Raw genomic sequence first — 27,191 nt, forward strand, 5'->3', positions numbered from 1 at the left:
AGCTGCGAGACTCCGGGCAAGTCACGTCACTTCTCTGTGCCTCAGTTACCTCATCTGGAAAATGGGGATGAAGACTGGGCCCCGCGTGGGACAACCTGATCGCCTTGTATCGACCCCTGCGGTGCTCGGCCCACAGTAAGCGCTTAACAAATACCGTCATTATTAATGCCAAGTTCTTAAGTGGCCTTTGGTTCAGGATGGACAGATGACTCTGGCAAGAAGTAGGTGGGAGGCGGCTGTTCTATCCGTCAAGGGAAGTTTGCTTGCTTAAAAAATAATTTGGACTTCCCAAGCGCTTAGTACAGTGCTCTGCACACAGTAAGCGCTCAATAAATACAATCGAATGAATGAATGAATGTACTTCCCAAGCGCTTAGTACAGTGCTCTGCACACAGTAAGCGCTCAATACAATCGAATGAATGAATACTTCCCAAGCGCTTAGTACAGTGCTCTGCACACAGTAAGCGCTCAATAAATACGATCGAATGAATGAATGAATAATAAAAGGGTCCAGGGAAGGGACAGAAAAGCGCCAAAGCGAGCGCTTCGTTTATTCACTCGTTTCTACAAGTAAGCTAACGGTAGCGAGTGAGAAGAATCGATTTAAAAAATTTTTCTGTCTGAAAATAATAAAGGAATGCCAACCCTATGGGTAAATGTCACGTGTCAATGTCAGAGCTCAGTAATCCTTTCTGATGTCGACGGTGCTTGGAAAAAAATCACACCTTCCTAAATCAATCAATCGTATTTATTGAGCGCTTACTGTGTGCAGAGCACTGTACTAAGCGCTTGGGAAGTACAAGTTGGCAACACGTAGAGACGGTCTAGAGCTTTGGATCCCACGCGTAACTGGGGCCAGGTTTTAAAAAAGGGAACCACTACTTCTCTAGGGTTTGCAGTCATTCTCCCACTCGACCTGGAGTTAAAATGCAGCACTGTAAATGCATCCATTATTTGAGGACGCATCCGTTATTTGCCGTTGAGGACAGGGACAGTGTTATACTTCTGGACATTCCCAAGGGCCTAATCAATCAATCAATCAATCGTATTTATTGAGCACTTACTGTGTGCAGAGCACTGGACTAAGTGCTTGGGAAGTACAAGTTGGCAACATATACAGTCCCTACCCAACAGCGGGTTCACAGTCTAGAAGGGGGAGACAGAGAACAAAACCAAACATACTAACAAAATAAAATAGAATAGATATGTACAAGTAAAATAAATAGAGTAATAAATATGTACAAACATATATGGTAGCGAGTGAGAAGAATCGATTAAAAATTTTTTCTGTCAAAATAATAAAGGAATGCCAACCCTACGGGTAAATGTCGGAGTTCATGTGTAAATGTCAGAGCTCAATAATCCTTTCTGATTTCGACGGTGTTTGGAAAAATCTATATATAATCAATCAGTTGTATCTATTGAGCGCTACACCAGCACTTAGAACAGTGCTTGTCACATAATGAGCACTTAACAAATACCGTCATTATTATACTAAGCACTTGGGAGCCCACTGTTGGGTAGGGACCGTCTCTATATGTTGCCAACTTGTACTTCCCAAGCGCTTAGTACAGTGCTCTGCACACAGTAAGCGCTCAATAAATACAATTGATTGATTGATTGAGAGTGCAATGTAACATAGTTGACCATCCGAAAGACAACCTCTCTCCCCCGCTTCAAAGACTTATCAAATACCCATCTCCTCCCAGAGGCCTTCCCAGACTAATTCCCACTTTTCCTCGTCTCCCACTCCCTTCTAATAATGATGGCATTTATTAAGCGCTTACTATGCGCAATGCACTGTTCTAAGCGCTGGGGAGGTTACAAGGTGATCAGGTTGTCCCCTGGGGGGCTCACAGTTTTAATCCCCATTTTCCAGATGAGGTAACTGAGGCCCAGAGAAGTGAAGTGACTTGACCAAAGTCACACAGCTGACAATTGGCGGAGCAGGAATTTGAACCCATGACCTCTGACTCCAAACCCCGGGCTCTTTCCACTGGGCCACGCTGCTCCTGAAAGTATTCACTGTGACCATTTTAGTATTGAATGTTTTTATGTTTTTTCCCCCCGTTCGAAGGTAAGTTCTATTGTGAGTAGGGAATGCGTCCTTTTGTTATTCGGGTCTTACTAAGAGTCCAGTACAGAGCACCAGACCGAGTGGGGGTCAATATGTGCTACTGCTACTTCTCCTAGAGGAGCTCACAGTCTAATATGCGCTTAGTCCAGTGCTCTGCACACAGTAAGCGCTCAATAAATACGACTTTTCAAGTTTATTTTTCTTAACAGTTTACCCATACCTCCTTCCCTTCCCCACAGCACCTGTATATATGTATATATGTTTGTACGTATTTATTACTCTATTTTACTTGTACCTATCTATTCTATCTATTTTATTTTGTTAATATGTTTGGTTTTGTTGTGTGTCTCCCCCTTCTAGACTGTGAGCCCACTGTTGGGTAGGGACCGTCTCTAGATGTTGCCAACTTGGACTTCCCAAGCGCTTAGTCCAGTGCTCTGCACACAGTAAGCGCTCAATAAATACGATTGATTGATTGATTGCCAACTTGGACTTCCCAAGCGCTTAGTCCAGTGCTGTGCACACAGTAAGCGCTCAATAAATACGATTGATTGATTGATTGCCAACTTGTACTTTCCAAGCGCTTAGTCCAGTGCTCTGCACACAGTAAGCGCTCAATAAATACGATTGATTGATTGATTGACTGAATGAATGAATAAGGACTAGAGCAGACATACGTTGATGAATAAACGGGAGCTAGTTGTTGACAAGGGTTGTGTGTCACAACTCGTGTTGGACTCTCCCAAGCTGTGTCACTTGCTCCCTTTGCTTTTAGACTGTGAGCCCACTGTTGGGTAGGGACCGTCTCTATATGTTGCCAACTTGTACTTCCCAAGCGCTTAGTACAGTGCTCTGCACACAGTAAGCGCTCAATAAATACGATTGATTGATTGATTTGCTCTTCCCCGCTCCCAGCCCCGAACCCAAACGTACCTATCCGTCATTTTATTGATTTGGATTGATGCCCGTCTCCCCCACTCTAGACTGGGAGCTCGTTGTGGACCGGGAATATCGTTGTTTAGTGTCGTACCGTGCTTTCCCAAGTCCTGAGTCCGGTGATCTGCACGACAATAATTGCTCAATAAATATGACCGAATGACAATGAAAAAAGGAGCAATCTAAGGCGGGCGGGGGGAGATGGACCTTAATATAAAGAAATGAATCAGGGATAGGAACATAAGTGTTGTTTAGTGTCGTACTGTGCTTTCCCAAGTTCTTAGTACAGTGATCTGCACGACAATAATTGCTCAATAAATATGACCGACTGACTGAATGAAAAAAGGAGCTTGCAATCTAAAGGGGGCGGGGGGAGATGGACCTTAATATAAAGAAATGAATCAGGGATAGGAACATAAGTGTTGTTTAGTGTCGTACTGTGCTTTCCCAAGTCATTAGTACGGTGATCTGCACAACAATAATTGCTCAATAAATATGACCGACTGACTGAATGAAAAAAGGAGCTTGCAATCTAAAGGGGGCGGGGGGAGATGGACCTTAATATAAAGAAATGAATCAGGGATAAGAACATAAGTGTTGTTTAGTGTCGTACTGTGCTTTCCCAAGTTCTTAGTACAGTGATCTGCACGACAATAATTGCTCAATAAATATGACCGACTGACTGAATGAAAAAAGGAGCTTGCAATCTAAGGGGGGGCGGGGGGAGATGGACCTTAATACAAAGAAATGAATCAGGGATAAGAACATAAGTGCTCGGGATCGGGGGGCGAGGGTGGAGTGAATAAGGAGAGCAGTGGGTATTGAGCACTTAAAGTGCGCGGAGCACTGTGCTAAGCAATTGGGAGAGTCCGGTACAGCAGAGTTGGGAGTCGTTCCCTGGCCACAGCAGGCATATAGTCTTGTTTTGTTCTCTGTCTCCCCCTTCTAATAATAATAATAATAATAATGGCATTTATTAAGCACTTACTATGTGCAAAGCACTGTTCTAAGTGCTGGGGAGAATAATAATAATAATAATGATGGCATTTATTAAGCGCTTACTATAACAATAATAATGATGGCATTTATTAAGCGCTTACTATGTGCAAAGCACTGAGCACTGTTCTAAGTGCAGAACACTGTTCTAAGCACTGGGGAATTTACAAGGTGATCAGGTTGTCCCACGTGGGGCCTCACCGTCTTAATCCCCATTTTCCAGATGAGGGAACTGAGGCCCAGAGAAGTGAAGTGACTTGCCCAAAGTCACACAGCTGACGAGTGGGGGAGCCGGGATTTGAACCCCTGACCTCTGACTCCAAAGCCCGGGCTCTTTCCACCGAGCCACGCTGCTTCTCAAAAGAATTCTATCTCAGCACTCCTAGGTGATTTATTTTAAACACTCCAGTATACTTACAATATTGTTAGTTTTCATAGCAGAGAGGGGATTAGAACCCAGGTCTTCAGGCTTTCAATAATTGCTCAATAAATATGACCGACTGACTGAATGAAAAAAGGAGCTTGCAATCTAAAGGGGGCGGGGGGAGATGGACCTTAATATAAAGAAATGAATCAGGGATAAGAACATAAGTGTTGTTTAGTGTCGTACTGTGCTTTCCCAAGTTCTTAGTACAGTGATCTGCACGACAATAATTGCTCAATTAATATGACAGACTGACCGAATGAAAAAAGGAGCTTGCAATCTAAGGGGGGGCGGGGGGAGATGGACCTTAATATAAAGAAATGAATCAGGGATAAGAACATAACTGCTCGGGATCAGGGGGCGAGGGTGGAGTGAATAAGGAGAGCAGTGGGTATTGAGCACTTAAAGTGCGCGGAGCACTGTGCTAAGCAATTGGGAGAGTCCGGTACAGCAGAGTTGGGAGTCGTTCCCTGGCCACAGCAGGCGTATAGTCTTGTTTTGTTCTCTGTCTCCCCCTTCTAATAATAATAATGGCATTTATTAAGCACTTACTATGTGCAAAGCATTGTTCTAAGTGCTGGGGAGAATAATAGTGATGGCATTTATTAAGCGCTTACTATAATAATAATAATAATAATGATGGCATTTATTAAGCGCTTACTATGTGCAAAGCACTGTTCTAAGCGCTGAGCACTGTTCTAAGTGCAGAGCACTGTTCTAAGTGCAGAACACTGTTCTAAGCACTGGGGAATTTACAAGGTGATCAGGTTGTCCCACGTGGGGCCTCACCGTCTTAATCCCCATTTTCCAGATGAGGGAACTGAGGCCCAGAGAAGTGAAGTGACTTGCCCAAAGTCACACAGCTGACGAGTGGGGGAGCCGGGATTTGAACCCATGACCTCTGACTCCAAAGCCCGGGCTCTTTCCACCGAGCCACGCTGCTTCTCAAAAGAATTCTATCTCAGCACTCCTAGGTGATTTATTTTAAACACTCCAGTATACTTACAATATTGTTAGTTTTCATAGCAGAGAGGGGATTAGAACCCAGGTCTTCAGGCTTTCAATAATTGCTCAATAAATATGACCGACTGACTGAATGAAAAAAGGAGCTTGCAATCTAAAGGGGGCGGGGGGAGATGGACCTTAATATAAAGAAATGAATCAGGGATAAGAACATAAGTGTTGTTTAGTGTCGTACTGTGCTTTCCCAAGTTCTTAGTACAGTGATCTGCACGACAATAATTGCTCAATTAATATGACAGACTGACCGAATGAAAAAAGGAGCTTGCAATCTAAGGGGGGCGGGGGGAGATGGACCTTAATATAAAGAAATGAATCAGGGATAAGAACATAACTGCTCGGGATCAGGGGGCGAGGGTGGAGTGAATAAGGAGAGCAGTGGGTATTGAGCACTTAAAGTGCGCAGAGCACTGTGCTACGCAATTGGGAGAGTCCGGTACAGCAGAGTTGGGAGTCGTTCCCTGGCCACAGCAGGCGTATAGTCTTGTTTTGTTCTCCGTCTCTCTCTTCTAATAATAATAATAATAATGGCACTTGTACTTCCCAAGCGCTTAGTACGGTGCTAAGCGCTTAGTACAGTGCTCTGCACATAGTAAGCGCTCAATAAATACGATTGATGATGAATAAATACGATCGAATGAGTGAATTTATTAAGCGCTTACTATGTGCAAAGCACTGTTCTGAGTGCTGGGGAGGTTGCAAGGTGATCTAGACTGTGAGCCCACTGTTGGGTAGGGACCGTCTCTATGTGTTGCCAATTTGGACTTCCCAAGCGCTTAGTACAGTGCTGTGCACACAGTAAGCGCTCAATAAATACGATTGAATGAATGAATGTATTAAGCGCTTACTATGTGCAAAGCACTGTTCTAAGCGCTGGGGAGGTTGCAAGGCGATCTAGACTGTGAGCCCACTGTTGGGTAGGGACCGTCTCTGTGTGTTGCCAACTTGGACTTCCCAAGCGCTTAGTACAGTGCTCTGCACACAGTAAGCGCTCAATAAATACGATTGATTGATTGATTGATCAGGTTGTCCCACGGGGGGCTCACAGTCTTCATCTCCATTTTCCAGTTGAGGGAACTGAGGCCCAGAGTAGTGAAATGATTTGCCCAAAGTCACACAAGAGAAGGAGCGCAGCTCAGTGGAAAGAGCCCAGGCTTTGGAGTCCGAGGTCATGGGTTCAAATCCCAGCTCCGCCACTTGTCGGCTCTGTGACTTTGGGCAAGTCACTTCACTTCTCTGGGCCTCAGTTCCCTCATCTGGAAAATGGGGATTAAATCTGTGAGCCCTACATGGGACAACCTGATCACCTTGTATCTACCCCAGTGCTTAGAACAGTGCTTTGCACATAGTAAGCGCTTAATAAATGCCATCATTATCATTATTATTAAGCCTGGGCGTATGAGCCAGAAGATTTAGGTTCTAATCCCAGCTCTGTCAGTCCTGCTGTGTGGCCTTGGGCAAGCCCCTTCACTTCTCTGGGCCTCGGTCTTCTCATCTGTAAAATGGGGATTCAGTATCTGCTCTCCCGATGAGAGGTGGGGACTGGGTCCGACCTACTTGGCTCAGTGGAAAGAGCGCGGGCTTTGGAGTTGGAGGTCATGGGTTCGAATCCCGACTCCGCCACATGTCTGCTGTGTGACCTGGGGCAAGTCACTTCACTTCTCTGAGCCTCAGTTACCGCATCTGTAAAATGGGGATTAAGGCTGTGAGCCCCAAGTGGGACAACAACAATAACAATGATGGTATTTGTTAAGCGCTTTTTTTCAATGGCATTTGTTAAGCGCTTACTATGTGCAAAGCACTGTTCGAAGCGCTGGGGGGGATCCAAGGTGATCAGGTTGTCCCACGGGGGGCTCACAGTGCGAAGCACTGTTCTAAGCGCTGGGCGGGGGGGGGGGATACAAGGTTATGAGGTTGTCCCACGTGGGGCTCCCAGTCTTCATCCCCACCCCACAGATGGGGTAACTGAGGCCCAGGGAAGTGAAGTGACCTGCCCAAAGTCCCCCAGCCGACAAGCGGGGGAGCCAGGACCAGAACCCATGACCTCCGGCTCCCAAGCCCGGGCTCTCTGCAATGAGCCACACTCCATCATCACCACCTTGTAATAATAATAATAATAATAATAATAATAATAATAATAATAATAATAATAATAATAATGGCATTTATTAAGCACTTAGTATGTGCAAAGCACTGTTCTAAGTGCTGGGGAGGATACAAGGTGATCAGGTTGTCCCGTGTGAGGCTCACAATCTTAATCCCCATTTTACAGATGAGGCAACTGAGGCACAGAGAAGTGTCTCTATATGTTGCCAACTTGTACTTCCCAAGCGCTTAGTACAGTGCTCTGCACAAAGTAAGCGCTCAATAAAAACGATTGATTGATTGATTGATGTGACTTGCCCAAAGTCACCCAACTGACAAGCGGCAGAGCCGGGATTTGAACCCATGACCTCTGACTCCAAAGCCCGGGCTCTTTCCACTGAGCCATGCTGCTTCCCCCCTAGGAGCGCTTAGAACAGTGCCCTGCCAATACTAAGCGCTTAACAAATGCCATCATTATTATTATTACTTATCTTGTATCTCCCACAGGGTTTAGAACAGTGTTCGGCACAGAATAAGCACTTAACAAATGCCGCTATTGATATTATCCGTAGGGGTAGCAGGCCCCGGGTCAAACTAAAGGTCTACTGCAGCATCGTGGCTCAGTGGAAAGAGCCCGGGCTTGGGAGTCAGAGGTCATGGGTTCGAATCCCGACTCCGCCGCTTGCCAGCTGGGTGACTTTGGGCAAGCCACTTCACTTCTCCGGGCCTCTGTTCCCTCATCTGTAAAATGGGGATGAAGACTGGGAGCCCCCCGTGGGACAACCTGATCACCTTGTATCCCCCCCAGCGCTTAGAACAGTGCTTGGCACATAGTAAGCGCTTAACAAATGCCATTATTATAATTATTATACTTATTATGATTAATAATGTCCAATCAATCAGTCATTTATTGAGGGCTTACCGTGAACATCATTATTCTAAGCGCTTGGGGAGGATGCAAGGTGATCAGGTGGTCCCACGGGGGGCTCATGGTCTTCATCCCCATTTTACAGCTGAGGGAACTGAGGCACAGAGAAGTGAAGTGACTTGTCCAAGGTCACACAACAGACACGGGAGAGCAGGGACTGTTCCCTGCCCACAAGGAACTGAGAAAATGTTTTCTGTGCTGCGAGCTACGGACTGTGCAACCCGGATCTTCAAACAGTTTCCACCAACATCTTTGTCGCTATTGCCCGGCTATCACCTTGATTATCACACAGCAGGACAAGATCATTCATTCATTCATTCAATCGTATTTACTGAGCGCTTACTGTGTGCAGAGCACTGTACTAAGCGCTTGGAAAGTACAATTCAACAGATAGAGACAGTCCTTACCCAACAACGGGCTCCCAATCTACAGATCATAAGAGAAGATCATAGAGAAGGAGCGTGGCTCAGTGGAAAGAGCCCGGGCTTTGGAGTCTGAGGTAATGGGTTCGAATCCCAGCTCCGCCAATTGTCAGATGTGTGACTTTGGGCAAGTCACTTAACCTCTCTGTGCCCCAGTTCCCTCATCTGTAAAATGGGGATTAAAACTGTGAGCCCCCCGTGGCACAACCTGATCACCTTGTAACCTCCTCAGCGCTTAGAACGGTACTTTGCACATAGTAAGCGCTTAATAAATGCCATTATTATTATTATTATTATTATTATTATTATTATTATTATTGTAAGCAGTGAAGTTCGGGAATGCAGTCCGTCTGATGAGAACGAGCTGTGAGCCCACTGTTGGGTAGGGACCGTCTCTAGATGTTGCCAACTTGTACTTCCCAAGCGCTTAGTACAGTGCTCTGCACACAGTAAGTGCTCAATAAATACGATTGATTGATTGATTGATTGACCCCAAAACTGTTGGATGGAGAATTGCAATACAAAACCAAAAGCAAGGAGGGCAGAGGAAACATTTCAAGGACACAATAGAACAAAGTCTTTAGACAATAATAATAACGATGGCATGTTCTTATCAGAGAAGCAGCGCGGCTCAGTGGAAAGAGCCCGGGCTTTGGCGTCAGAGATCATGGGTTCAAATCCAGGCTCCACCACTTGTCAGCTGCATGACTTTGGGCAAGTCACTTCACTTCTCTGGGCCTCAGTTCCCTCATCTGTAAAATGGGGATGAAGACTGTGAGCCCTCCCGTGGGACAACCTGATCACCTTGTAACCTCCCCAGCACTTAGAACAGTGCTTTGCACATAGTAAGCGCTTAATAAATGCCATTAAAAAAAAAACAGTCACTTGACTTCTCTGGGCCTCAGTTCCCTCATCTGTAAAATGGGGATGAAGACTGTGAGTCCCCCGTGGGACATCCTGATCACCTTGTAACCTCCCTAGTGCTTAGAACAGTGCGTGGCACATAGTAAGCGCTTAACAAATACCATTATTATTATTAGCACATAGTAAGCGCTTAATAAATGCTATCATTATTATTATTATTTGTTAAGCACTTACTATGTGCCAAGCACTGTTCTAAGCGCTGGGGAGGATACAAGGTGATCAGGTTGTCCCACGTGGGGCTCACAGTCTTCATCTCCAACTTGTACTTCCCAAGCGCTTAGTCCAGTGCTCTGCACCCAGTAAGCGCTCAATAAATACAATTGATTGATTGATGGATCTCCATTTTACAGATGAGGTCACTGAGGTTCAGAGACGTTATGTGACTTGCCCAAAGTCACACAGCTGACAATGCCGTATTTCGGTTGAAAACCGGAAGTCGGTTGTTAGGGACAGACTGGCGCGGCCCGCCGCCATCAAAAAAGGAGCGGATCTTTTGAGGGCAAAGTTGTGCGAGTCACTTAACTTCTCTGTGCCTCAGTTACCTCATCTGTAAAATGGGGATTGAGACTGTGAGCCCCATGAGGGACAACCCGATAACCTTGTAGCCTCCCCGGCGCTTAGAACAGTGCTTTGCACATAGTAAGCGCTTAATAAATGCCATTATTATTATTGTGTAGGGAGCGGGAGGCAAGGGGGAAGAAAAGAGCACCAGGCATCAATCAACCAACTGTATTTATTGAGTGCTTAGTGTGGACCGAGCACTGTATTAAGCGCTTGGGCGAGTACGTTTCTATAGAGTTGGTAGGTAACGATCCCTGCCTGCAAAGTGATTGATTGATTGATTGGTGTCCTCCTTCCCTTCCCCACAGCACCTGTATATATGTTTGTACATATTTATTACTCTATTCATTTTACTTGTACATATCTATTCTATTGATTTTATTTTGTTAGTATGTTTGGTTTTGTTCTCTGTCTCCCCCTTCTAGACTGTGAGCCCACTGTTGGGTAGGGACCGTCTCTAGATGTTGCCAACTTGTACTTCCCAAGCGCTTAGTCCAGTGCTCTGCACACAGTAAGCGCTCAATAAATACGATTGACTGATTGATTGGTGTCCTCCTTCCCTTCCCCACAGCACCTGTATATATGTTTGTACATATTTATTACTCTATTTATTTGACTTGTACATATCTATTCTATTGATTTTATTTTGTTAATATGTTGGTTTTGTTCTCTGTCTCCCCCTTCTAGACTGTGAGCCCACTGTTGGGTAGGGACCGTCTCTATATGTTGCCAGCTTGTACTTCCCAAGCGCTTAGTACAGTGCTCTGCACACAGTAAGCGCTCAATAAATACGATTGATTGATTGATTGATTGGTGTCCTCCTTCCCTTCCCCACAGCACCTGTATATACGTTTGTACATATTTATTACTCTATTTATTTGACTTGTACATATCTATTCTATTGATTTTATTTTGTTAATACGTTTGGTTTTGTTCTCTGTTTCCCCCTTCTAGACTTTGAGCTCGTTGTTGTGTAGGGACCGTCTCTAGATGTTGCCAACTTGGACTTCCCAAGCGCTTAGTACAGTGCTCTGCACACAGTAAGCGCTCAATAAATACGATTGATTGATTGATTACGGTCTAAAGCAGGAGCTCACATTTAACATAACACGATGAGTTCACCTGTTTGTGGACGTGTTGTGGTCTGGACTGTTCTTGGCACAAGTGTATCTACCACTGGCGAACAGACATACACAGGAGCTCAGTTAATGAAGTTGATCGGGATAATAATAATAATAATGGCATTTATTAAGCGCTTACTATGTGCAAAACACTATTCTAAGCACTGGGGAGGTTCCAAGGTGATCAGGTTGTCCCACGGGGGGCTCACAGTCTTAATCCCCATTTTACAGCTGCGGGAACTGAGGCGCAGAGAATAATAATAATAATAATGGCATTTATTAAGCACTTACTCTGTGCAAAACACTATTCTAAGCACTGGGGAGGTTCCAAGGTGATCAGGTTGTCCCACGGGGGACTCACAGTCTTAATCCCCATTTTACAGCTGCGGGAACTGAGGCGCAGAGAATAATAATAATAATAATGGCATTTATTAAGCACTTACTATGTGCAAAACACTATTCTAAGCACTGGGGAGGTTCCAAGGTGATCAGGTTGTCCCACGGGGGGCTCACCATCTTCACCCCCCTTTTACAGCTGCGGGAACTGAGGCGCAGAGAATAATAATAATAATAATGGCATTTATTAAGCACTTACTATGTGCAAAACACTATTCTAAGCACTGGGGAGGTTCCAAGGTGATCAGGTTGTCCCACGGGGGGCTCACCGTCTTCATCCCCCTTTTATAGCTGCAGGAACTGAGGCGCAGAGAATAATAATAATAATAATGGCATTTATTAAGCGCTTACTATGTGCAAAGCACCGAAGTGACTTGCCCAAAGTCACCCAGCTGACGATTGGCGGAGCCGGGATTTGAACCCACGACCTCTGACTCCAAAGCCCGGGCTCTTCCCACCGAGCCCCGCTGCTTGTGATCAAACATAGTAAAGAACTGCTCGTTAGAGGAATTAAGTAATGAAACGAGTTAACGCGGAGTCTCTATTACTAAATAGGTTAAAAAACAAGATCAATACACCTCTTGAACGTCTAAGTGGCTGTCATACTTCGACGTCTCCCAATTTCTCTACCTCCAGCGCTGAGCCCTTGGGTTTTCTATGGGTTCAAAGTTCCCTCAGATGACACTAACGGCATATTGGACCCCTCTGGGCTCGTCCGGGGAACGGGGCTGAACTGTTGGGAGGAAGCGTTCTTCGGAGAAGAAAAAAGAGATCTCTCTTTGGGCCTCTTCCGGGGTTGAGCTGCCATGGATTTGATTTATCGGCACGTCTTCGACCGAAAACCGGGCCCTGAAACTGCAAAAGGAGAATTTTAGCCGGTGTTTTCGTTTGGGGGCAACCTAGGATGCATGTTGCCAACTTGGAATAATAATAATAATAATAGCATTTATTAAGCGCTTACTATGTGCAAAGCACTGTCCTAAGCACTGGGGGGATACAAGGTGATCAGGTTGTCCCGCGTGGGGCTCACAGTCATCATCCCCATTTTACAGATGAGATAACTGAGGCTCTGAGAAGTGAAGTGACTTGCCCAAGGTCACACAGCAGACATGTGGCGGAGCTGGGATTCGAACCCATGACCTCTGACTCCAAATAATAATAATAATAATAATAATAATGGCATTTATTAAGCGCTTCCTATGTGCAAAGCACGGTTACAAGGTGATCAGGTTGTCCCATGGGGGGCTCCCAGTCTTAATCCCCATTTTACAGATGAGGGAACTGAGGCCCAGAGAAGTAAAGTGACTTGCCCAAAGTCACACAGCTGACAGTTGGCAGAGCCGGGATTTGAACCCATGACCTCTGACTCCAAAGCCCGGGCTCTTTCCCACTGAGCCAAAGCCCGGGCTCTTTCCATTGAGCCATGCTGCTTCTCTGTACTTCCCAAGCGCTTAGTACAGTGCTCTGCACGCAGTAAGGGCTCAATAAATATGATTGAGTGAATGAATGAATGAGTTTCTGGGCACAAACAGGATGAAGAATTTGGAAACTATCACAGCCAAGCTGACTTAATAATAATAGTAATGATGATGATGGCATTTATTAAGCACTTACTATGTGCAAAGCACTGTTCTAAGCGCTGGGGAGGTTACAAGGTGATCAGGTTGTCCCACGGGGGGCTCACAGTCTTCACCCCCATTTCCCAGATGAGGTAACTGAAGCCCAGAGAAGTGAAGTGACTTGCCCAAAGTCACCCAGCTGACAACTGGCGGAGCCGGGATTTGAACCCATGACCTCTGACTCCAAAGCACGGGCACTTTCCACTGAGCCACGGACTTTAAGGCGTTTTCCCCCCGAGCGCCGGGGCCTTTGTGTTTTCATGGGGCTCAAGCTCTCCCTCAGCGAATGATCCCCAGACAAATGAGAATGTCTTAAAGCGCTTAGTACAGTGCTCTGCACACAGCAAGCGCTCAATAAATGTGATTGATTGATTGATTGATTAAAGAGTTAGCAGCTTCCTGTGCCACCAAATAAAAGGTCGCGTATGAATGCTAGATGCTTACACAGCTACACTTCTAGACTGTGAGCCCACTGTTGGGTAGGGACCGTCTCTAGATGTTGCCAACTTGGACTCCCCAAGCGCTTAGTACAGTGCTCTGCACACAGTAAGCGCTCAATAAATACGATTGAATGAATGAACCTCCTGGACTGTCAGCCCACTGTTGGGTAGGGACCGTCTCTAGATGTTGCCAACTTGGACTTCCCAAGCGCTTAGTCCAGTGCTCTGCACACAGTAAGAGCTCAATAAATACGATTGAATGAATGAGCCTTCTAGACTGTGAGCCCACTGTTGGGTAGGGACTGTCTCTTTATGTTGCCAACTTGTACTTCCCAAGCGCTTAGTCCAGTGCTCTGCACACAGTAAGCGCTCAATAAATACGATTGAATGAATGAACGAATGTGCATCACCTGGGATCGGGACTAGCATCTAATAATAATAATAATAATGATGGCATTTATTAAGCACTTACTCTGTGTAAAGCACTGTTCTAATCCCGGGTTCAAATCCCGGCTCCGCCACTTGTCCGTTGTGTGACTTTGGGCAAGTCACTTCACTTCTCTGGGCCTCAGTTCCCTCATCTGGAAAATGGGGATGAAGACTGTGAGCCCCCCCATGGGACAACCTGATCACTTTGTATCCCCCCCAGCGCTTAGAACAGTGCATCGCACATAGTAAGCGCTTAATAAATGCCATTATTATTATTATTCTAAGCGCTGGGAAGGATACAAGGTGATCAGGTTGTCCCTCGTGGGGCTCACCGTCTTAATCCCCATTTTACAGATGAGGGAACTGAGGCCCAGAGAAGTCAAGTGACTTGCCCAAAGTCACCCAGCTGACAAGTGGCGGAGCCGGGATTCGAACCCATGACCTCTGACTCCGAAGCCCGGGCTCTTTCCACTGAGCCAAGCTGCTTCTCCCATATAGAACGCTGTTCTCAATATAGGTGTTATAAAAATAATAATGACGATATTTGTTAAGCGCTTACTGTGTGTGAAGCACTGTTCTAAGCGCTGAGGAGGATACAAAGTGATCAGGTTATCCCACGTGGGACTCACAGTCTTCACCCCCATTTTACAGATGAGACAACTGAGGCACAGAGAAGTCAAGTGACTTGCCCAAAGTCACACAGCTGACAGCTGACAAGTCACAGTTTCTAGACTGTGAACCCGCTGTCTCTATATGTTGCCAACTAGTCCTTCCCAAGCGCTTAGTACAGTGCTCTGCACACAGTAAGCGCTCAATAAATACGATTGAATGAATGAATGAATGAACATACTTCTCTATGCCTCAGTGATCTCACCTGTAAAGTGGGGATTAAGACTGTGAGCCCCACATGGGACAGGGACTGTGTCTAACCCCATTTGCTTGTATCCGCCCCAGCGCTTAGTACAGTGCCTGATCCACGGTTATTGCTTAACAAATACCAGTTAGGCTTATCCAGCACTTAGAACAGTGACTGATCCATGGTTATTGCTTAACAAATACCAGTTATGCTTATCCAGCGTTTAGAACAGTGCCCAGCGCTTAGAACAGTGCTTTGCACACAGTAAGCGCTTACCAAATACCAACATTATTATTATTCTTATTCATTCATTCATTCAATCGTATTTACTGAGCACTTATTGTGTGCAGAACACTGTACTAAGGACTGTACTGTACCATACTCAGAAGCAGCGTGGCTCAGTGGAAAGAGCCCGGGCTTGAGAGTCAGAGGTCATGGGTTCAAATCCCGACTCTGCCACTTGTCAGCTGGGTGACCTTGGGCAAGCCACTTAACTTCTCTGTGCCTCAGTTACCTCATGGGTAAAATGGGGATTAAGACTGTGAGCCCCCCGTGGGACAACAGAGAAGCAGCGTGGCTCAGTGGAAAGAGCCCGGGTTTTGGAGTCAGAGGTCGTGGGTTCAAATCCCGGCTCTGCCAATTGTCAGCTGTGTGACTTTGGGCAAGTCACTTCACTTCTCTGGGCCTCGGTTCCCTCATCTGTAAAATGGGGATGAAGACTGTGAGCCCCCTGGGGGACAACCTGATCACCTTGTAACCTCCCCAGTGCTTAGAACAGTTCTTTGCACATAGTAAGTGCTTAATAAATGCTATTACTATTATTATTATTATTATTGTATACCCCCAGTGCTTAGAACAGTGCTTCACACATAGTAAGCGCTTAACAAATGCCATTATTATTATTAAGCGCTTGGGAAGTACAAATCGGCAACATAAAGAGACGGTCCCTACCCAACAACGGGCTCACAGTCTAGAAGTCTTATTCATTCCTTCATATTATTCATTCATTCACTCAATCGTATTTATTGAGCGCTTACTGTGTGCAGAGCACTGTACTAAGCGCTTGGGAAGTACAAGTTGGCAACATAAAGAGACGGTCCCTACCCAACAGGGGGCTCACAGTCTGCCCAGTACAGTGCTAGGCACACAGCAGGAGCTCAATAAATACCACTGATTGATCGATCCTAAGGGAACTGAGAACCTGAATGTTGAGATGCCCCGGGAAGCACTTGCTCTCCGATCAATCAATGCTATTTCATCATCAATCGTATTTATTGAGCGCTTACTGTGTGCAGAGCACTGGACTAAGCGCTTGGGAGGTACAAGTTGGCAACATATAGAGACAGTCCCTACCCAATAGCGGGCTCACAGTCTAAAAGATTTATCTTTCAGATAAATCTATTTATCTAAAAGATACCTATTTACCTATTTATCTAAAATTTACCTATTTATCAAGCGCTTCCAAGAGTCCAGTACAACAGAGATGATAGACGCCATCCCTGCTCTCAAGGAGCTGGCGGTCTTTGATTCAGTCAGAAGAACTGAACTCTCCCCCTCCACCCCCTCTTCATCCCCCCCAACTTACCTCCTTCTCTTCCCCACAATCAATCAATCAATCAATCGTATTTATTGAGCGCTTACTGTGTGCAGAGCACTGTACTAAGCACTTGGGAAGTACACATTACAGCACCTGTATATATGTTTGTACGTATTTATTACTCTATTTTACTTGTACATATTTTTGTTAATATGGTTTTTTTTGTTGTCTGTCTCTCCCTTCTAGACTGTGAGCCCGCTGTTGGGTAGGGACTGTCTCTAGATGTTGCCAACTTGTACTTCCCAAGCGCTTAGTACAGTGCTCTGCACACAGTAAGCGCTCAATAAATACGATTGAATGACTGAATTAATAATATGACTGACTGAATGACTGCATGAATAAGACTGCTAGACTGTGAGCCCGTTGTTGGGTAGGGATCGTCTCTTTAGGTTGCCGATTTGTACTTCCCAAGCACTTAATAATAATAGTAATAATAATAATGATGGCATTTATTAAGTGCTTACTATGTGCAAAGCACTGTTCTAAGCGCTGGGGAGGTTACAAGGTGATCAGGGTGTCCCACGGGGGGCTCACAGTCTTAATCCCCATTTTACAGATCAATCAATCAATCAATCATTTACTGAGTGCTTACTGTGTGCAGAGCACTGTACTAAGTGCTTGGGAAGTACAAGTTGGCAACATATAGAGACGGTCCCTACCCAACAGTGGGCTCACAGTCTAAAAGGGATGAGGGAACTGAGGCACAGAGAAGTGAAGTGACTTGCCCAAAGTCGCACAGCTGACAATTGGCAGAGCTGGGATTCGAACCCATGACCTCGGACTCCAAAGCCCGCGCTCTTTCCACTGAACCATGCCGCTTCTCTAATAATAATGGCATTAATAATAATCATCATCATCATCAATTGTATTTATTGAGCGCTTACTGTGTGCACAGCACTGTACTAAGCGCTTGGGAAATACAAGTTGGCAACATATAGAGACAGTCCCTACCCAACAGTGGGCTCAATAATAATAATAATTTATAATAAATAATAATAATAATAATTATAATGGCATTTGTTAAGCACTTACTATGTGTGAACTGTTGCCAACTTGGACTTCCCAAGCGCTTAGTCCATCATCATCATCATCATCAATCGTATTTATTGAGCGCTTACTATGTGCAGAGCACTGTACTAAGCGCTTGGGAAGTACAAATTGGCAACATATAGAGACAGTCCCTACCCAACAGCGGGCTCACAGTCTAAAAGGGGGAGACAGAGAACCAAACCAAACATACTAACAAAATAAAATAAATAGAATAGATAGGTACAAATAAAATAAATAAAAGTCCAGTGCTCTGAACACAGTAAGCGCTCAATAAATACGATCGAATGACTGTGACTGAATGAATGAATGAATGAAAGAGGGTTAGGAAAGCCAGAAAATACTTTTCCAAGTCTAAGTGACGTATTTTTCCAAGGGCTTTATGACGGTCCGACCTTATCGAGAGAGAGAGGGAGATGTTGGGAGGGGGCCCCCATTCCCACAGACCTCTCCGGCGTTTGGCTCACGGCCTCCGTCAGATCCGAAGGCCCCAGCAATGCCTTCCAATGCTCCACCGCCTCCTCTCTCATCAACGCCAGGGCCAACACGGGCCCACTGGAGGGGGAAAAGCAACAATCCTTAAATAAGCATCCTTAAACAAAGCGGATGGAAATGTGGGATTGGTAGAACCTGGAAAATGCACCAGTCGATCAATCAATGGGATTTGTTGAGTACTTGCTGTGTGCAGAGCACTGTACTGAGCACTTGGGAGAGGCCTTCCCAGACTGAGCCCCTTCCTTCCTCTCCCCCTCATCCCCCTCTCCATCCCCCCATCTTACCTCCTTCCCTTCCCCACAGCACCTGTATATATGTTTGTACATATTTATTACTCAATTTATTTATTTTACTTGCACTTATCTATTCTATTTATTTTATTTTGTTAGTATGTTTGGTTTTGTTCTCTGTCTCCCCCTTCTAGACTGTGAGCCCACTGTTGGGTAGGGACCGTCTCTATACGTTACCGGCTTGTCCTTCCCCAAGCGGTTAGTACAGTGCTCTGCACAAAGTAAGCGCTCAATAAATATGACTGATTGATTGATTCCCTTCCCCACAGCACCTGTATATATGTATATATGTTTGTACATATTTATTACTCTATTTATTTTACTTGTACATATCTATTCTATTTATTTTATTTTGTTAGTATGTTTGGTTTTGTCCTCTGTCTCCCCCTTTTAGACTGTGAGCCCACTGTTGGGGAGGGACTGTCTCTAGATGTTGCCAACTTGTACTTCCCAAGCGCTTAGTACAGTGCTGTGCACACAGTAAGCGCTCAATAAATACGATTGATTGATTGATTGATTGATTGACACTACGACAGAGCTGGTACGCACGTGCCCTGCCCACAATGAGCTTACAGTCTTCCCACAGATCGGCCGTCAAAGAAGAGCATTTGCGTTCTGGATTGCCGTGGGAATATGAGTAGAAGTCGCTGGTTACCGAAGTGTACTTAGTCCAGCGCTCTGCACACAGTAAGCGCTCAATAAATACGATTGAATGAATGGTGGTAGTCATCATTGCCTTTAACACCTGATTCCCATTATCCCACCTGGTCATTCAAATGCAGTGATCCCAGGGAAGGAAGATCCAACCTGAAAAGTGAAGGGAAGCAGTGTGGCCTGGTGGAAAGAGCCGAGTCTGGGGACCTGGGGTCTCATCCCAGCGCTCAGAACAGTGCGTTGCACCTAGTAAGCTCTTAACAAATGCCATTATTATTATTATTATTATTATTATTATTATTATTATTATTATTATTATCCCGGCTCTGCCAATTGCTTGTTGCATAACCATGGGCAAGTCACTTTTAATTTATCTGTGCCTCAGTTTCCTCAATGCCAAAATGGGGATTCAATGCCTGTTTCTCCCTCCTACTCAGAGCCCTGTGAGGGACAGGGACTGTGTCTAATCTGATAAACTTGTATCTATCCCAGCACTTAGAACAGTAATGGTAATAATAATAATAATAATAATAATGGCATTTATAATGGCACCTGTATATATGTATATATGTTTGTACATATTTATTACTCTATTTATTTATTTATTTTACTTGCACATATTTATTTATTTATTTTACTTGTACATATCTATTCTATTTATTTTATTTTGTTAGTAAGTTTGGTTTTGTTCTCTGTCTCCCCCTTTTATACTGTGAGCCCACTGTTGGGTAGGGACTGTCTCTGTATGTTGCCAACTTGTACTTCCCAAGCACTTAATACAGTGCTCTGCACACAGTAAGCGCTCAATAAATACGATTGATGATGATGATGATATCTATTCTACTTATTTTGTTAGTATGTTTGGTTTTGTTCTCTGTCTCCCCCTTTTAGACTGTGAGCCCACTGTTGGGTAGGGACCATCTCTATATGTTGCCAACTTGTACTTCCCAAGCGCTTAGAACAGTGCTCTGCACACAGTAAGCGCTCAATAAATGTGATTGATTGAGCGCTTACTATGTGCAAAGCACTGTTCTAAGCGCTGGAAGCGCTTAGTGAGCGCTGGAAGCGCTTAGTGAACACTTAACACATCCCATAAAAGAGAAGCAGCGTGGCTCAGTGGAAAGAGCGCGGGCTTGGGAGTCCGAGGTCATGGGTTCAAATCCCGGCTCCGCCAATTGTCAGCTGGGTGACTTTGGGCAAGTCACTTCACTTCTCTGGGCCTCAGTTCCCTCATCTGGAAAATGGGGGTGAAGACGGTGAGCCCCACGTAGGACAACCTGATCACCTTGTAACCTCCCCAGTGCTTAGAACGGTGCTTTGCACATAGTAAGTGCTTAATAAATGCCATCACTATTATAACAGAAAAAAATAGTGAGAAGGGCCACACCTGGTCATCTGCTGAAGAAGAACGGGGTAGTGATCTTGGGTTATCTGCTCACTGTAAAATTCTTGTACTTCCCGATCTGTGAGCGTCATCTCTTTCTGCAGGGCAATGGAAAACCCAGCTTCCTTAATATTCTGAAGGATTTCCTCTGAAGCCAAAAGAGGGAAAAAAGAACAAGTTAGTTTGGTAATTTGGATTCTGAAGGAGGAAGGGGAAAAAGGCTACCTTTATTAAAATGTAAAAAAAAAAAATCTAATATGAAGAAGTGTTTTCAGTCCGAGACTGAAGAACTTTCTGTCTCAGGGCATTCAAAAGAAGCGGGCAGAAGATTTGTCCGCCTCCTTGATTCCTAGGTGCCTGAGAACTCATGGTTCTTGTGGCTGCATGGGACAAACTTCATTCATTCATTCATTCATTCATTCAATCGTATTTATTGAGCGCTCACTGTGTGCAGAGCACTGGACTAAGCGCTTGGGAAGTACAAGTTGGCAACATATAGGGACGGTCCCAACCCAACAGTGGGCTCACAGCCTAGAAGGGGGAATGGCAGATGACAAAAAAATTGCTGGACTCCACCCTATCCTGAAGGAGTGTTGGACTTGTTCATTCATTCATTCATTCATTCAATCATATTAATTGAGTGCTTACTGTGTGCAGAGCACTGGACTAAGCACTTGGGAAGTATAAGTTGGCAACATATAGAGATGGTCCCAACCCAAAAGTGGGTTCACAGTCTAGAAGGGGAAATGGCAGATGGCAAAAAAATTGCTGGACTCCACCTGTTTCCCGGAGCAGTGTTGGACTTGTTCATTCATTCATTCATTCAATCGTATTTATTGAGTGCTTACTGTATGCAGAGCACTGTACTAAGCGCTTGGGAAGTCCAAGTTGGCAACATATAGAGATGGTCCCTACCCAACAGTGGGCTCACGGTCTAGAAGGGGGAACGGCAGATGGCAAAAAAATTGCTGGACTCCACCTGTATCCCGAAGCAGTGTTGGACTTGTTCATTCATTCACTCATTCAATCGTATTTATTGAGCACTTACTGTGTGCAGAGCACTGTACTAAGCGCTTGGGAAGTCCAAGTTGGCAAATATAGAGACGGTCCCTACCCAACAGTGGGCTCACAGTCTAGAAAGGGGAGACAGAGAACAAAACAAAACATATTAACAAAATAAAATAAATAGAATAGATATGTACAAGTAAAATAAATAGAGTAATAAACACGTACAAACATATACATATATACAGGTGCTGTGGGGAAGGGAAGGAGGTAAGATGGGAGGGATGGAGAGGGGGACGAGGGGGAGAGGAAGGAAGGGGCTCAGTCTGGGAAGGCCTCCTGGAGGAGGTGAGCTCTCAGTAGGGCCTTGAAGGGAGAAAGAGAGCTGGCTTGGCGGATGGGCAGGGGGAGGGCATTCCAGGCCCGGGGGAGGACGTGGGCCGGGGGTCGATGGCGGGACAGGCGAGAACGAGGCCTAACGGTGAGGAGATTAGCGGCGGAGGAGCGGAGGGTGCGGGCTGCGCTGGAGAAGGACAGAAGGGAGGGGAGGTAGGAGGGGGCGAGGGGATGGACGGCCTGGAAGCCCAGGGTGAGGAGTTTCTGCCTGATGCGCAGATTGATTGGTAGCCACTGGAGATTTTTGAGGAGGGGAGTAACATGCCCAGAGCGTTTCTGGACAAAGACAATCCGGGCAGCAGCATGAAGTATGGATTGAAGTGGGGAGAGACACGAGGATGAGAGATCGGAGAGGAGGCTGTTGCAGTAGTCCAGACGGGATAGGAAGAGAGCTTGAACGAGCAGGGTAGCGGTTTGGATCATCATCATCATCATCAATCGTATTTATTGAGCACTTACTGTGTGCAGAGCACTGTACTAAGCGCTTGGGAAGTACAAGTTGGTAACATAGTTAGAGGGTGGGAGGCAGAATATTAGCTTGTGAAGAGATGGAGAATGAGCAGCCATAGAGACAGGAGGAGAACCAGGAGAAGACAGTTTCGGTGAATCCAGGGTTGGACAATCTTTCCAGGAGATGGGGGAGAAGAAAAGAAGTACTATTAGTAGTATTACTACTACTAATAAAAATAATAATGGTATTTTTAGCAGTTACTAGCAATTACTGTTAAGCACTGGGGTGGATACCAGATAATCAGGTCAGACGCGGTCCCGGTCCCACATGGGGCTCACAATCCAAGGGATTAAGAAGTTAAGTGACTTGCCCAAAGTCACAGAGCAGACAAGTGGCGGAGTTGGAACTAGAACCTGGGTCTCCTAATTCCCAGGCCCGGGTTCTTTCCACTTGGCTAAACTGCTCCTACCAAACCTGCCCAACGGTAATAGAGATACTGCGTGAATGCCCAAGATTCAGTATCTCGTAGTTTATTTGGCTACTGGCCATGAATTTGGTTTCAACCCTCTGTAAGAGACAAAAGTAAGTTTTTACATGGTTTCTCCTGGAACAGATAATAATAATAATGATGATAGCATTTATTAAGCGCTTACTATGTGTTCTAAGCGCTGGGGAGGTGACAAAGTGATCAGCTTGTCCCACGGGGGGCTCACAGTCTTAATCCCCATTTTACAGATGAGGTACCTGTGGCCCAGAGAAGTGAAGTGACTTGCCCAAAGTCACCCAGCTGACAATTGGCGGAGCCAGGATTTGAACCCGTGACCTCTGACTCCAAAGCCCATGCTCTTTCCACTGAGCCATGTTGTTTCTCAAGATATATGCTGAGAACATATAGAACATAGAACATATATATTAAGAAATGTATGTTAATATGCCGTACTAACCTTTCTTCTCTTTTAGGATTCCAGGTCTAATCAGAGCCAAAGTTCTCTGGGGCGTCTTCCTCTGTTTTGTTTCTGTAGCCTCATCTGAAACTTTAAAACCAGGGAAAAAATATGCAAGCTCCCTTTCGGCCCATTCTTGGTTCTCACTGCCGTGGACTGCATTAAATGGCATTTCTGTGCCATACTGGGCCCGGAGACTGTATGGGATGAGATTTAAGGAACGTTAAGTAACACATCCAAATGTCAAAGAAATTACCTTCCACCTCAATTTTACTCTCAACTCTCCCCATCTCCTCACTTATGCTCTTCTCCCAGCCCGGAACTCCCTCCCTCCACCAAATCCACCATTTCACGACTCTTTCCGTATTCAAAGTCCACCTAAAAATCTCACTTCAGATCCCTGCTCCGCCACTTGTCAGCTGTGTGACTTAAGGCAAGTCACTTAACTTCTCTGTGCCTCAGTTACTTCATCTGTAAAATGGGGATTAAGACTGTGAGCCCCCCGTGGGATAGCCTGATCACCTTGTAACCTCCCCAGTGCTTAGAACAGTGCTTTGCACATAGTAAGTGCTTAATAAATGCCATAATTATTAATTATTATTATTCCTCCAGGAGGCCTTCCCTGAATAATTACCAACTACCAGCCACCTTGATATTTTATTTCCTCTCTTCAGAATCTATATGTATCTATGTTTTTAAATTTCCTTTATATATTCACTTATTCCTCTTATATCCTCTTACACTCATTCTTTGAAAATAATTTATATCCATTCATCCCGTCATATTTATTCAGCGCTTATTGTGTGCAGAGCACTGTACTAAGCACTTGGGAGAATACTCTACAACAATAAATAGACACATCCCCAGCCCATAGGGAGCTTGCAGTCTAGAGGCGGGAGAGATGGACATTAATAGAAATAAACAGATTACAGACATGTGGGCCTGGGAAAGAGGAAGAGCAAAGGGAGAAAGTCAGGATGATGAAGAAGAGACCACCCTATTAGATTGTAAGCCTCTGAGGGCAGTGAAAGCATATCTCAATCAATCAATCAATCGTATTTATTGAGCGCTTACTGTGTGCAGAGCATATCTCGTTTCTGTTATTCTCTTTCAAGTGCTCAGTACAGGGTTACTCAATAAACACCACTGAAAAATGAGCAAGTCTCTACCCAATCACTAGACAATCAGCCCCATTAAGTCCTTATAAAATTATTCTTCCTTGGTTTATATAACTTCACATGAAGAACTGCAATAATACTAACGGCTAATACTTCAGGATGGGCAATCCTTAGATCCCTTTAAACCAGAAAAACATTCAAATTCATATCCACTGTCCTTAAGATTTTTAGGCAAGATTCTCACATTTGAATGAGAACAATATACAATTATTCCTCTGTCTCTCATACTATGCTTCCTATGGATTTGAACTCAATTCCTAAAAAAAATTATATAAAGCAGAACTAAAAGTTGTTTTATTTATTTGATAGTGCATTTGGATGGGTTCTTTCCTTCAATCATATTTATTACTTTACTTATTTTACTTGTACATATCTATTCTATTTATTTTATTTTGTTAATATGTTTGGTTTTGTTCCCTGTCTCCCCCTTCTAGACTGTGAGCCCACTGTTGGGTAGGGACTGTCTCTATATGTTGCCAACTTGTACTTCCCAAGCGCTTAGTACAGTGCTCTGCACACAGTTAGCGCTCAATAAATACTATTGATTGATTGATTGATTCAATCAATCATACCTGTCGAGCTCTTACTATGCGCAAGGGCATTGTACTAAACACTAGGGAGAGAATGCTATACCAGAGTTGGCAGTCACGTTTGCTGCCCACGATGAGCTTACAGTCTACAGAGGGAGACAGACATTAATGTAATAAACTATTGATAATTAAGGAATAAATTCTTGGCTTTTATTCCTATCAAATGTAACTTTTGGCGGTGCCAGGGGAAGATCTGCTTACCCTACAGGCTGTTGTTTTATGTAGTTTAAACCCCTTCTAAACAGAGCGGATTATTTAATCACCCAATTATAAATCATACTCCCTCCTTCCTGCTTTCAAGTTTGGTGTGTGCTTTGAAAGTCAGGCAGATAGCCTAAATTAAAACAATACCCTAACATCTTTTAATGATATTTAAATGTTTACTTTTGGGAATTAGAGCCCAGGTCTCCTCCTGAGCACAAACTGCACTACTCTCTGGCTCTTTGCCTGATTCATTCCTTCCTTTGCTCTGTGTCTCTTTCTCCATGTTTCTCTGTCTCTCCTGTCTTTTATCGGGTTACTGCTACTAGTCTCCCTTCTACCTTCTCAGAGAAGCAGCGTGGCTCAATGGAAAGAGCCCGGGCTTTGGAGTCAGAGGTCACGGGTTCAAATCCCCGCTCCGCCACTTGTCAGCTGTGTGAGTTTGGGCAAGTTACTTCACTTCTCTGGGCCTCAGTTCCCTCATCTGGAAAATGGGGATAAAGACGGTGAGCCTCACGTGGGACAATCTGATCACCTTGTAACCTCCCCAGTGCCCAGAACAGTGCTTTGCACATAGTAAGCACTTAATAAATGCCATCATTATTCTACCCCACTACTTTGAGTCCTAGAAATAGTCATTTCTCCTATCGCATAGGCCTTCATTATGCAATTTGGATAGAACCCAGTGGAAGACTAATGCAACACAGATACCATGAATGGTCTTTCAGGGAGATGACGGGCTGATCTACATCTCTGCCCCTGCTCTCCCTCCCTCCCTCCAGGCTCGTATCTCCTCCTGCCTTCAGGACATCTCCATCTGGATGTCTGCCCGCCATCTAAAACTCAATATGTCTGAGACTGAACTCCTTGTCTTTCCTCCCAAACCCTGTCCCCTCCCTGACTTTCCCATCACTGTTGATGGCACTACCATCCTTCCCGTCTCACAAGCCCGCAACCTTGGCGTCGTCCTCGACTCCGCTCTCTCGTTCACCCCTCACATCCAATCCATCACCAAAACCTGCCCATCTCACCTCCGCAACATCGCCAAGATCCGCCCTTTCCTCTCCATCCAAACCACTACCCTGCTGGTTCAATCTCTCATCCTATCCCAAATGGATTACCGCATCAGCCTCCTCTCTGATCTCCCATCCTCCTGTTTCTCCTCGCTTCAGTCTATACTTCACGTTGCTGCCCGGATCATCTTTGTGCAGAAATGCTCTGGGCATGCTACTCCCCTCCTCAAAAATCCCCAATGGCTTCCTGTCAACCTACACATCAAGCAAAAACTCCTCACCCTGGGCTTCAAGGCTGTCCATCCCCTCGCCCCCTCCTACCTCCCCTCCCTTCTCTCCTTCTCCAGCCCAGCCCCGCACCCTCCGCTCCTCTGTCGCTAATCTCCTCACCGGGCCTGGTTCTCGCCTGTTCCACCATCAACCCCCGGCCCACGTCCTCCCCCTGGCCCGGAATGGCCTCCCTCTGCCCATCCGCCAAGCTAGCTCTCTTCCTCCCTTCAAGGCCCTACTGAGAGCTCACCTCCTCCAGGAGGCCTTCCCACACTCAGCCCCCTTTTTCCTCTCCTCCTCCCTACCTCCTTCCCCTCCCCACAGCACCTGTATATATATTTGTACATATTTATTATTCTATTTATTTCACTTGTACATACTTACTATTCTATTTTGTTAATGATGTGCATTTAACTTTAATTCTATTTATTCAGACTACTTG

General features: G+C 45.1%; 1 protein-coding gene across 1 annotated transcript in view; it reads right to left on the reverse strand.

Moving 5' to 3' along the window:
• Nucleotides 1-12,208: 12,208 nt before the first annotated feature.
• The window catches only part of NME9 (NME/NM23 family member 9), a 73,249-nt gene continuing 58,266 nt past the window's right edge, over nt 12,209-27,191 (reverse strand). The window contains exons 11-14 of the mRNA XM_038748155.1: nt 23,498-23,694; nt 20,705-20,849; nt 18,326-18,433; nt 12,209-12,745 (exon numbers count right to left, since the gene is read on the reverse strand). Coding sequence (XP_038604083.1) covers nt 12,565-12,745; nt 18,326-18,433; nt 20,705-20,849; nt 23,498-23,694 — 631 coding nt within the window. The 3' untranslated portion in view covers nt 12,209-12,564. The remainder of the gene's footprint in view (nt 12,746-18,325; nt 18,434-20,704; nt 20,850-23,497; nt 23,695-27,191) is intronic.

This window comes from Tachyglossus aculeatus, chromosome 1 (assembly GCF_015852505.1).
Source record: "Tachyglossus aculeatus isolate mTacAcu1 chromosome 1, mTacAcu1.pri, whole genome shotgun sequence".
Lineage (NCBI taxonomy): Eukaryota > Metazoa > Chordata > Mammalia > Monotremata > Tachyglossidae > Tachyglossus > Tachyglossus aculeatus.